Source organism: Manduca sexta, chromosome 12 (assembly GCF_014839805.1).
Source record: "Manduca sexta isolate Smith_Timp_Sample1 chromosome 12, JHU_Msex_v1.0, whole genome shotgun sequence".
In the NCBI taxonomy this organism is placed as follows: domain Eukaryota; kingdom Metazoa; phylum Arthropoda; class Insecta; order Lepidoptera; family Sphingidae; genus Manduca; species Manduca sexta.
In genome coordinates, this window is record NC_051126.1 from 1780038 (window position 1) to 1793991 (window position 13954).

Below are 13954 nucleotides of genomic sequence, written 5' to 3' on the forward strand. Positions count from 1 at the left end.
TACCAACAATATTAGTTTCTGTGACGTATTGTTAGATCTAAGGGCAGGTGGAAAAAAGTTAAACTATTTTTTGTTATCTAGCATATGTCGCCTGTTTATTATGACTTAGATAGTAATTTAGCGCATTTTTTAACACATTGGTGCCAGTTTCGCGTAGTCTACATTCTAAACATTTCTATAACTTGACCAGGAAAATAAAAAACCCACTTTCGTAGCGTCTCTTCGATTTTTCTTTAACGTTGTCAATACAAGATATCACTTCCATATTTTACCACAATGAGGTTTTGAATTTTTCCGGTCAGACTATACTATTGTTATTCTAGCCAGTCGATGTCTAATTTAATGTGTGTTTGTAATTCACTTATAATATTGTGTTGGTCTGTGTGAGAATTATTAAACTCTGCATATTTCAACTTTGTTTATCGCAGTGACATTGGAATTCCGATTTTATATAACAGTATGGCGAATAATAATACTAGCTAATTGCTCTGACGAGGCTGATGGTGAGCGTTAGGGCTTGATACAATAGTAACATCACATTTGAATTCCAAACCTCGTGGCATTGAACCACGCTCGTCAGCCTGACGTATTAAGTCTCATAATGTCCAGCTATTATATTGGCCACAGTCCAGTGTTAATTAACAGCAAACAGAATAACCGCCAGTACTTGTCCAGACAAAGTCTTGCTCGCTATTGAGAGACCCATGAGAGTAATTCAGTAGAACAGTACATTTCATCGTAGAGTTATATCAGCTTATACCAACTGAGCCTATCAAATGTGTTTTGTATATTTATTGCTAGTGTTGTGTCGGCCGCGACACATGTGTGTTGTTGTACGTGTGTGTGTGACACGTGTTGCGCTTTGCAGGCGCCACGTCATTGTGTTGTCATCCCGCAGACGCGACGCAGGCGGCCATGACGGTGGGCGTGGCCAACGTGCTCTGCGATGACCGCCCCGCCCCGCTGGCGTGGCCGGCGCCGCCCGCGCCCGCGCCCCCCGCACCACTCTGGCAGTACCCGGCCGGTAAGTTGGACACACCTCCTCGTACACTCTGCTTGCCTGGTAGCTACGCGCCAACTGCATTGCGAGACCGCCAGTTTTAGCGGAGCGGCCTCGAATCTACTGATGTGCCGACTCTTTCGCTCGTATGTGAGTTAGAAAGAGATGGAGCGGAGTTGTTGCGAGCAGTTGGCGCGAAGTATACGCCGCCCGGATTGTGAACACCGCCTTTCGTTCATGTTGCTTTGGTAGCGACATTGCAACTATACTCGTCCGGTGAATAGTTGCCGTTGACCGGCAAACATTATGCGACCGTGTTGGAAAACTACTATTTGTTTACAACTGTAGTATTATGAATGGGTCTGTATAAATCGGTCGGATTACACTTGGCGGAGTTTGCGCACTACTTTGGCGCCTCTAGTTTGTTGTAAGTTCGCACAGAATGTTGGCGCGAACTTAGGCCAATGTTTGATTGATTTGTTGATAGGTATTCTATTTATTATAACTATAGTTCATAAATTTTGTTAGTCCCATTAGAATCAAGTGATATCCTTAGAATTTTAAAATAATCTGTTAGAGTAAAATTCAATAAATAATAGGTACATGATTTTATTTTCGATTTAACTTATCACAATGTGAAACATCCATCGTCAATTTGTTCGGAAAAATCTTACGAAGTTTGTTTTTCATTAGACAGCATACTAAGCAAGTATTTTTACACAGTATTAACATAGAAATTAATTATATTTGTTTGATAAAATTACGTAATTTGTGAATTTTATGTATAAAAAAATTATAATCAGAGCCGGGGTAATTCACAATTTTATTAGAAACTGAACTTTATACATACTTATTTTAAAATTGAAAACTATGTAATCTGTGATAGCTAATTTTCTTTGATAGTAATTCTTATCACTCGGCATAGAATTAACGGTTTAGGCGATAGATAAGTTTCGCAGCAGTGGCACGTATTTATGACACCGAGCGGTAAAGCTCAGCGAGTCTTGTTTGTCTTTATCTATCTGTTAGTCTAATTTGTCTTTATCCCAACGAAATTAATCAAATAGAAAGATAGGGAGGAAACATTAATTGTGTACTTCCATAGCAAAGCGGGTGACAAAATTACCTAAACGATGTGTGTGACTATCTAAATACTTGCTGCTTTGCATTGGTTAGCGTCGCGTACGTAAGATCTCATATATGGATATGTGGAGTTCGCTTCACCGACATTGTCGCCTTGTGGCCCTAGTGTAGATTTTACTCATACCACAGAGTGTGGTGAAGTGGTTTTACTTCAAGAGCCATTAAATAATAATTATATCAGCCCTGTATTATATCCTGTCCCACTGTTGGGCACGGGCCTCCTTACTACTGAGAGCGAAAAGCTTTCAAGAAGAATTCAAAAGACAGTTCTATAGTGATATCTTGAGAATTATAGAATATCAGTGCATTTGGCCTAATCATTCATTGCTACCCAAAGGACATTGTTCTGTGCCCATACATAATCCGCCCTGGAACCAACAGCAATGGAAAAATGTTTGTAATATTTAGAATCATTAATAAATTCTCATGACATATTATTTATAAAACGGACAAGCTGGGATATCGCATTAATCCAAAAAAACGATGAGATTTTGAGGTTATAATTGATAGTAAACATTGAAAACTTTTCAATGTTCAAGGAAGATTTATAGTCCTATCATTTACGCTTTAAATATGCTTTTTATTGATATAAGTATCTATCTAATATATATAAGCCTTAAAGATTCATCACTATGTAGGTATCTGATTATTTTTTATTTAAATCAGGATATTTTAAGACTTGATTCATATAATTTTTTATAAGTAAAAAGGTACCTAATTATGTAGTTATAGTATTTACATCCTCTAAGAGTACCCTTCAGATTTTATGTATTTTCTATATATACGTACGTCGTACGTATTACCCGAAGAGACAGACAGAGGCGCACTATTGAGCATTCACGCTTCCTCAGAAGCATGGCATATTTTACACACTTTTGGTAGACTCTTAGGGCATGTAGGATTAAATTAAACAAATAAAAAATATTTTTAGTTCATATTATTTATTTCCTCATCACCTACATTGTTTTATAAAATATTATCTGAGTATTGTGCAGGAGGGTTGTTGTTATGGTATTATTTATCAATTCAGTTTTGCCAATCAGAGTCACCGAGTCCGGAGTTCCAACATTCTATTACAGAGCACGCAGCTTCTACTGACATTGTTACAGCTGAAGTATGTATACTGTATAGGCTCTTGGGCCGTGGTCCAACATGCTGTACATATACGATCAAGGGCTACAACCTGAAAAAAAGACAAACAAACACATATTATATATATATTCAAATCTTCCAGCTGAATTAAATGTAAGAAACCTTCAAGCATATGACACACATTTTTTAATCAACAATATACTTGCTAGTTTGCTCTTAAGTTGCCACAGCCACATGCTAAAGTGTGTAGTAGGTAGCATACAGACTCTGGTCGCTGTCTCCACGCAGTTACCAAGAACAGGAACTGAGGAGCGAACTAGAAATTTGGCGGCAGTTAAACTTGTACGATTAAAGAAAAATGTGCTTGCCAAACGAGGCGCTGTCCATTGTTGTATACAATGGCGAATTTGCTCGTTCTCCAACACCATGGATCCGCCAGCAGAGCCACAATTAATGCAAAAAGCAATTTCCATTTCGTATCCGTTATCAATGCCAGGTAAATTATTACATCAGTTCACAAAGTCCAGAAATCACACCCAGTGTATGTCGATATCGTAATCAATCGCACAGAGTCTTTATAATAGCCGAATCGTCAATGATATAGTGAGAGTCAGAGAATTATAATATATTATATGGAAAATGAGAGTCTAGTTTATTTGTCTCTGATGAGTGAAGTGTGAGTGACATTAAATTGAATTGAAAAATGAAGTAAGAATTAGGGATACTACTCGACTAGATTCCGGATCGATTATATCGATTATTTATACAAAAATCGATTTTATTCAACATAGGGTTATTTTTATTCGGAAAAATATTTAGCGGGACTCTTATCCCGGAAAATCTTTCACACGGGCGGATCCGATAGTAATTTAATATGGAGAGAGTTTGAGGCTCCCGGATGGAGGGAGAGAGAAGAACGCTACTTTTTATATGTATAATTCATAAATATTTTGTACGACAGAAAAATAAATGTTTGTATAATATATTATGCTCTGCTATCTGTACGAAGCCAGGGCGGGTCGCTAATATAGAATCTAAATAAACAAAGTAAATCAATATGAATTAAAAACTAAAAAAAAACTTTTTTCATTGATGACTTGATCTATAATCAATTTAGTCCTAAAACTAACTACTTATTTATTTGAGACGCATCCACTGCTCGATTAAATAATATTATAATAATTAAAGAACATATCGCCTCACAAATCGAATATATTAAAATGTTTCAATAATCAATTATCGGTATCTAATATCTAATGATTTCTAATATCTAATGATTTATCGTTTTGTCAAACCGGTACATCTCTATACATAATTAGTTGTAAACATGTCGGCGACTTTGACTTTAAGTCGTTACAATACTTTTATATATTCATTTTGGATGTAGCAGCTTGTCCGTTTTATACACATATTTGCAAATAATATAAAAATATACATAAATAATTATATTGCTAGTCAAACCTTTGTTGGTTCTGGGGCCGTTTTCGACAATGTCCTTTTCGCCTAGGCTTATCTCGACGGAGATCAATCACGAAGGAGATATTATAGTGCACAAATGTCTACGCAATACACAGGTGCACTCTCTATTCCTTCACTCTTATAGTACGATGAAGACGGCAATCCGACATGACCGGAGAGAGATGGCAGGACCAACGGCTTTACATACTTTCCGAGGCACGGTGGTATCACTGCCAACTTCCTGACTCCGAGCTGCGACTGAGTAATTTTAAGAAATCAATTAAGAAATACTCAAAATTGTTAATTTGTATACCGTGACGAACTGTGCGGCTAACACTTGTCCCTATTCAGTACTTACGTCTGTACCGTGGTAATGATCTGTTGGTCGATCGTTTATGTCTCCTATTTTTTCATAAATATTTCGAATTCACTTGACAAGAGGATAGGAACTCAACGGCCATTTGCTTCGTGTGCCTATTATGTTTTTATTTAATTACTCTATTTAATGTCTCGGTGGCGTAGTTGTATTGCGTGCAAGGTGCGACTAGCGCTCTAACACCTTGAGTTCAAATCCCAGGTCGTGTAGAGTGATATTGAGTTTTTCTGTTCCGTATCAGCCTGAAGTCTGGTATTTGTGCCCGATATGGCGATAGGCTCGTCCCCTATCATCACGGGACAGACTATGGCGAAAAATGGGTATCAGTTGAGTCTACCCCTTCGGGAACAAAAGGCATGAGTGTTACACTATTCGATTCGATACATATGTTCGATACATTGTCAAGAATTATTGGAACGCATTGATCTCTATGTGCCGAAAATGAATTCACGGATAAAATGTAAATCGTTTTTCAAAGTACCTAAATATAGAACTAATCTTGGACGAAATTCTCCCTTAGTGAGACTTACTACCACTTATAATAGTTGGCACAGGCTGCTTGATCTCGACATTTTTCATGACCGGACCATGTCATTCAGAAAAAAACTCTTGGCATTGTGATTTCGTTGGGAGGTACTCTATCCATTGGTGTCACATTATTTAATATTATTTTTCTATATTTGTTCTTACGTGTATTGTTTGTTCTTTCTTCTTTATTCTCCTCTTTCTCCCTTCCTATATAGAATTCTCACAAAATCGCATTAAAAAATTTGAATAGGAGAGAGGAGAGGGGGGGAGGGTAGAGAGGAAAAGCGTAGCTACTATTTTTGTTTGTTAAAATTGTTGTGCACATCTGTCACAAATGTAAGCACTAGCCTAAGTTTTATTGTCGGGTTAATTTATATGTTTGTGTTTGCATTGTTGGTGTGCCTAAATAAATAAATAAATAAATTCACCACCTTAATACCTAGTTATCCAAAAAGTGATTAGACGGTATTCCAATTTACAGATTAAACTATCATTCATAAAAAAACGTGAAAAGAAATCCGCTCGTAATACATTCGCGTCCATCGCGACCGGTTTTGGCTGAATCGGTTCCGAACCTTAGCACTCTGTAACCGGATCTCGTTTATTATGTGCCTTTGTTAGTTTTTTACTTTGATTGTGCGATGAATTAATGAAATGCTTAGCGCATTGAGAACGCGTTGTATTTCTCACTTAACGCTCTCAAAGAATGGGTAATTATTAGTTTTGGTTGGAATTTATTTTGTTAGATGGGTCACCAGTGACCATTACCACCTATTCTGAGGTATTATCGGCGCTCACCCGCCATTTATAGTCATTGGGTTTCAAAAGGAATAAACAAAGTCTCTAAGGGCAGTATTAATAAATACAACTCATTTCTGTTCTCAAGTGCGATAGCTGAGACGCTGTGACGGTCATCTTAAGATAGCGCTATTATATAAACTCATATTAATCAACTCAAATCATATCTTAAGTCAGAGTATGAGACGGATTTTGATAGCTTCTGTTTATGTAGCAGCCCCAACTCAGCTGAGAACACACTCTTAAATGTCTATTTAAGCTTGGTTTATTAAATAGTTTAATACATTAAACGTCTACTTGAATTTTTACTTTTAAGTGAGATTATTTTGTTAATACTGCCCTAAGAAATCGGAAAATTAATGAATAATAAAAATATGAAATAATTAGAATATATAGGTAATATTATTGTGATTTGAATCCGTTTTTTTACGTGCTGTCATATTATTAGTGCTAGTTTAAGTACTAATTCAGTAAAATTTATTATATTAAAAGGTACTACAATGTATGATATTAGGTAATAAAAAATAAGGCGCAATTTATATAAGGCATACACAATTTTAAGTTTACATTATAACTTAAATTCAGATTGGAAATAGTTTTATTGTGCTGCATACATTTTATTGAAATTTTAGTAGTCAACGACTTATAAGTAAGCTTAAATACGCAGGAGTTACCGTATATTTTTTTAGGATAATCAATTATTTTCGGCCAAAATTAATTAATATTGAATATCGATAACTGTATGATATATTAATTATCATTGTATGTTTATGCTCTCCCGGTACAGGCTACTCGGCGCCCGATGGTAAGTTGTAGTCGAAAATGTAGTCATGTGTAGTGGCGAAAGAATTGGCTTCTATTCTTCTTTTCAAAGACGGCTTCTATTGTTTCTTTTCTTTTTGTAGAACAAGTTGATGGTAGGATATATTTTATATCCGACCGGATAGCGACCACCAAATACAAAGTGTTAAAACCCGCCATAGTGGCCCACGTTAGTGTGTTACGTTCCGGGATCAGTATGTGTATATCCGGTTTCAACAGGCCGGCAAATTGTGTAGACTGTCGAGAAATAATTATCTCTCGCCAGTTGATAGTCTATTGGACTCCACTCCACTTACCATCAGGTACAGTGCGGTCACTTTGTCATGCGTGTATAAAAGCTGATCATCAAATCTTGGACATTACATTAAATAAGGGTATATTAATAAGGGCCCGCAGCATTTCATTTATTGATTTTCAGTTGCTTTAGCCCATACTATAAATTCTATGCTATTTGATGTCTGATTGCTTTTATAAGTTTATTTCGCGGTATACTGACTCTATGTTAGGTTACAGAATATTTTATTCAAGGAAATAATAAGTAAAATAGACAGCAACTACAAGCATTTTTACCTTAGCGTTAATTTATGAAGGTTATAACTTTGCTTATTTAATAACCAACAAATAGTCCTTGATAATACAAAGAATTATTAAAATGTCAGTAGAATTAATGCTTGGAAATATGCGGTTATTAAGATATTTATAATTAATTTCTCTCACATTGATGGTGAAAAATATTGTGAAGAAATATGTAATATTTATATGTAATATAAATCTTTAGATATATAAAAATTCAGAAAATTTCGGGTGCAAGGGACAGTGAGAGTGATAATTAAAGCGAGCGTGGACTAAATGCCGTTTTGAAATTGTTTAAAAGAATTACTAGCTAATTCGTTTATTACGAATAAATTATAATGTGATGAATTTAATCCCTATTTTAATTAGTCTACATTTTTAGTATAGCCCCTATATTTTTAATCTCTTTGTACACAGTAGGGAACTTTGATGACTGGCCATTTAATCGACTCTGAAGGAAATTGTGTTAATAAATAATATTACAATACATAAAGTGGTATTATGAAGTAATGGAGTGCATTTCGCTCTTCATTCCGAGATAGATTGCATTTTGCAACTTATTACAAAGTTCAAACAGTATAATTTCGCTGACTGTTACAAGATCCTATGTATTTTTTTTTCTTATTTTGCAAAAATGAGATTCGAAACATTCATGATTGCAAAAACTAATAATGACAATAAATGATGGTTCCTTCTTTGTTTATCTTCCGGGATTATTGAACATTTTCACAAAAAAACATAGGATTATGTGATGATATATATACTAAATCAATTTGTTCATCAAATATAAAACAGGGCCTTGTAATAGTGAGTATTTTGTGTCATTTGAGAGTTCATAAAGAATTTGATGAGTATAAACAAAATTCAGCTGGTAATCGTCATTTACGCATAGTGTATGCAATCGTCTCAATTGGGAGGATTTCGAGTCCTCAGATTGCGCGTTCTAATGGCATACGCACTTCTTCATTACAATAAGTATACCTATGATCATTGAGGGTGTTTGATTAATGCTTACCGATAGAAATAGAAAAAAACTATGGTTAATCTGGGTAGATTGCAGTGACGAAGTGGCCATATAGGTAACCCAATTCGTCGGCTTCCCTTTATGTAGAATCGAATTATCATAAGAACGATTTACAGACCGTATTTATGCATAGTATCTACCTAGGTATAGGTATGTTGTGTCGGATTTTTCGGAATATTTCACGTTTCTCCACTGAGAGAGACATAGGTATCCATAAAAAAGTTATAAGTTTATTACAATAATAATAGCATCACGCCTTTTTTTAAGAGTTAGACAGACATGGGAGTTTATATTTAACATAAATTTCGGACTACTTATTAGAAATAATTATAATTGAAGTCAATATCGTGATAGTTTACGCGATTTGCTTGAAACTCGATACTCTCTAAAAATAGAAGCAAAATAGATCTATGCAGTCGTCTCTTTTTGTCTGTTCTTTTGCTAAATTCTATTAAAAAGTACCGTGGATTTTATTAGGTACTATAGGAAGTTTATTATAGAAAAAACGCAATTTTCAGCTTTAAAAAATATTTAAAAACGGGGTTTTATTAACGGGGTTCGATTTTTTTACGATTATAAATACTTATAAAATATTTTGATACAACGTTCAAAAATATCTAAACATTTAGTACGCGTCAACAATCGAACAAATCACTCGAATCACACAAAAAGCTAACGAGCTCTAACATCGTATCATTGCCTGTAAAAACCAAATTTGCCGATAAATAATAACATTTGGGCAACAAAAACGTCCGTGCATCGCCCGCATCCGCGCCAAACGGAACACTGCACGATAAATTACACCATAAAAAATCAGCAATAAAAACCATTAAAAACCGCTTTTATCGACAAAACCGGTGTTCGGTGCGCACATCCCTAATTTCCGACGCGACGCCCACATCGCCCCGCCCACTTCGCCGCTCGGCCAATGAGCGCGCGTCGCGCCTTCAAAGGAGGGCCTTGATGTTCGCCGCCTCGCAGTTTTTAGTGTTGTGGATTGCTTTTTTGTATTACGGTTTTTTGCGGTAATAACAAGTTGTAAATAGTTATTTTCGCGAGCGGTCCGTTTGCTTGGCGTTTGACACCTCACGCGATGTTTTTTGAGGAAGGGTGAAAAAACTCGGCGCAACAATGTCGTTGGACGATGATTGATCGGCTCAGCGTCGCGTGGAGACTGCTCGCGCGGCACAACTCGATCCAACACGATTTGGGTGTTATTTTAATATCTGGCATGTTCGGGTAGGTTCGGCTAAGTTAAGAATAAAATCAAAATACAAAAATATATTTAAAAAATTACCAATTTTACATTGTCTAATAATCACTGATATGATATTGCGTTTGTATAGTGTAATTATCACCAATTTATAAAGGAAAGTGTAGGTATTACCGCCTTATCGCGATTAAAGAAAATTATATTTAATGATGTTCAATCATTACATACTATCGGTTTAGTAGTGGATGCGTTACCGGTTATCAAATAATAGGTATAATGCTGGTAAAAGAAATATAACTTTTAATATATTATTCTTAAAATATTGTTATAAACATATTAAAAATATAAATTGTTTTGTATAATAGTTAAAGCTATGTTTTTTTATAATTTATTCAAGGAGTTTAGTTGTAATATAACTTTTTATATTCCACTCCTGTTGGTCAAAGCGTAATGTTAGGTAACTTATAGTCTTCCCCGATAAATGGACACAAAACTAAATATTTTTTCCTAAATTGTATCTACTTTCTGATATTAGCGAGTTCAAATAAACAAACACTAGTTTTATACAATAATATGGATAGGTAGATTGATTAATAAATATATAATATCAGCCCTGTATTATATACTTGCCCACTGCTGGCCACGGGCCTCCTCTACTACTGAGAGGGATTAGGCCTTAGTCCACCACGCTGGCCTAGTGCGGATTGGTAGACTTCACACACCCTCGAAATTCCTATAGAGAACTTCTCAGATGTGCAGGTTTCCTCACGATGTTTTCCGTCACCGTTAAAGCGAACGATAAATTCACAAAGAATACACGCATGATTTTTTAGAAAAGTCAGAAGTGTGGGCCCTTGGGATTTGTACCTGCGGACATTCGTCTTGGCAGTCCGTTCCACACCCAACTAGGCTATCGCCGCTTAGATTGATTACTTCGCTCATAATATAAAATACGCATTGAATTTTTACAAGCAAATTCAAACACGTTTTCATATAAAAACCAATGAAGTGTGATTCAAACCTGGGGCATTCCACGTGAAGCGGGCACGAAAAAAAACTCGATGTCTCAGATTTTCGTAATATTTGATTATGTTATACCTGTATATGTCCTCGATCCAGATACAAAATATTATTAAAGTGTAAAGCCTGGTAAGCGAATTAAAGGACTTTGAAGTTTTGACTGGCCGGCTGGTATACGCCACTTCGAATCCAATTATCAAGTTTTTAAATGTTACAATAAAATAAATAAAGCAATGAAATAAATACTTCATTTAATGAGCTTTTTTATTGTTTTTTTGGAAATTGAAAAATGTTTTTTCTTTGAAAAAATGTGTTTGAAAGTTTAAAACTTGAATTTCACAAAGTTGGCATATTTATATTTTTTTTATTTTTTTTCTAAAAATAGCTACTATTGTATAGATAATCCCTGCGAAGTTTCATAATGGGCTGAGAAGTAGTTTAGGAGCTAGACCGATTACAGTGCCGAAGCGCGGCGGTCGCCAGAAAGAGCGAAGTAGTAAAAATTTTCAATTAAACTAAATACTTTCGATTAGAGTATTTTATCATGTTTTGCATCGCTCTAACGATTCAATTACATCTGATTATAATATAAAAAAATATATTTATATTACTGACGGTGCACAACAACATTTGAAACTTGGCAAGGATAATCTATATACCTACAATATTGGCTATTTTAGTAGAAAAAAGTTAAAGTTTGAAACATTAAAATATATATGAATAATAATAATAAATAGTAGTAGTAATAATAAATATGAGTTTGTGGCATTGATGTTCTAGCCTATATGTATAAGTGGTCGGGTATCGTGATGGCTTTGTTTAATGCGTTATGTAAACTAGCCTGTGTCTCCAGGCGTTTTAGGTTACCACCGAGACTGTCAAATTGCCCTTCTGCCATGTGAAGTGGCACGAAAATGAAATTCTGCATCTTTACCACAATCCTGTTGGAAATATAACAAGTTAATACAATTAAATCTTTTTAAAATGTTGTTGTGCACCGTCAGTAATATAAATATATTTTTTTATATTATAATCAGATGTAATTGAATCGTGAGAGCGATGCAAAACATGATAAAATACTCTAATCGAAAGTATTTAGCTTAATTGAAAATTTTTACTACTTCGCTCTTTCTGGCGACCGCCGCGCTTCGGCACTGTAATCAGTCTAGCTCCTAAACTACTTCTCAGCCCATTATGAAACTTCGCAGGGATTATCTATACAATAGTAGCTATTTTTAGAAAAAATAAAAAAATATAAATATGCCAACTTTGTGAAATTCAAGTTTTAAACTTTCAAACACATTTTTTCAAAGAAAAAACATTTTTCAATTTCCAAAAATACAATAAAAAGCTCATTAAATGAAGTATTTATTTCATTGCTTTATTTATTTTATTGTAACATTTAAAAACTTGATAATTGGATTCGAAGTGGCGTATACCAGCCGGCCAGTCAAAACTTCAAAGTCCTTTAATTCGCTTACCAGGCTTTATACTTTAATAATATTTTGTATCTGGATCGAGGACATATACAGGTATAACATAATCAAATATTACGAAAATCTGAGACATCGAGTTTTTTTTCGTGCCCGCTTCACGTGGAATGCCCCACGGTCTCTTTTATTTATATTTCAATTCTTTCAAATTGACTATTGTGTATAGTCATTTCCATGTGGCGAAATGGCTAGAAAGTGTGCAATGATTGACCTATTCCGCCTATACATAGGCTCGTTTTCTATCATGGAACGGAACACACATGGCGAAAAATGGGTGCCTTGGTGGCATTCTCTACCTCTTTGGAGATAAAAACGTGAAGTGAAGTTTAGGGTTCCGACCCTCGAAAGGAAAAAAGGGAACCCTTATATATAGGATCACTTTGGTGTCCGTCCGTCCGTTTGTCAAGACCCTTTTTCTCAGGAACGCGTGGAGGTATTAAGCTGAAATTTATATCAAACACTCAGGTCTACTGTCCCTTGGAGCTGTGAAAAAATCAAACTTCTAAGTTAACCCAATCAAAAGAAACAGCAATTTAAGCTGCACATTTTCAAACTCGCAACTACTCGCAAGGGAATCAAAACCTAAAGGGTACTACTTCCAGTCGACCTATTTATTACTTACAACTCCGTGGCACTATCCAACGTTCGACAATTGACTTGTTACACTAAATACAATTATAAACAAATAAATATAAAGTTCAAAATCAGCAAAAAATCGAACCTGCGATCGTTTTCTCAGCAGAGCCAATACCGCTAAGCTATGGTTAATTATTCACTCGGCAATTACGGAAACAATCCGCGTCTGAGATGCGAGTGCCTTTCGCTCCTGTTGTCCTGGTGCGGAAGCTCCGCTCGCAAGCTGCATGCAGATTTGATCGTGGGTGTACCTCACTCGCCTAGTGTTGCTAGATATGGCCCTATAAATATTGTAATTTGAAAACAAATGCTTTTAGTTACGTAGGAAAAGGCACTAAACCAAAAATAAACCACACTACATAATAAAACTATTTTTTAAAATGGTGGCCGACTCGTAACTTCGGTATAAAAGTAATACTACGAAATTAATATTCTAGGAGAATAGTTATAATAATGTAAAGCTATTGATAGTTTAATTCATATTGATTATGATTTAATATTATATTTTATGTTGGGTGACGATTTTAATTCATCAACATTTTAAAACTTATAAAGAGAGGTAAAGTTTGTGGTTTTATCTATAGGAAATTTGCTCCAGAATGTCTAATTAAAAAATAAGAAATCGTGTTCACAATGTATGTTTGATTATTTTATAAAAGACTTTGTAGCAACGATGAGCCGCAAGCTTAGGTATAATAAAAATTATAAACTTTCCGCGAACGGACCATGCACGAAATTACGAGAAACCATGTATTTATTATACACATTGTTTGATTTT

At 35.1% G+C, this 13954-nt stretch overlaps 1 protein-coding gene across 4 annotated transcripts in view; it reads left to right on the plus strand.

The window, feature by feature from the left end:
• The window catches only part of LOC115451191, a 144780-nt gene that overhangs the window by 122642 nt on the left and 8184 nt on the right, over window positions 1–13954 (plus strand). For 3 of the 4 annotated variants that reach the window (XM_037437707.1, XM_037437706.1, XM_037437709.1), the window contains one exon: window positions 869–1024. In XM_037437707.1, coding sequence (XP_037293604.1) covers window positions 869–1024 — 156 coding nt within the window. The remainder of the gene's footprint in view (window positions 1–868; window positions 1025–13954) is intronic. The other variant, XM_037437708.1, reaches the window with a different exon arrangement.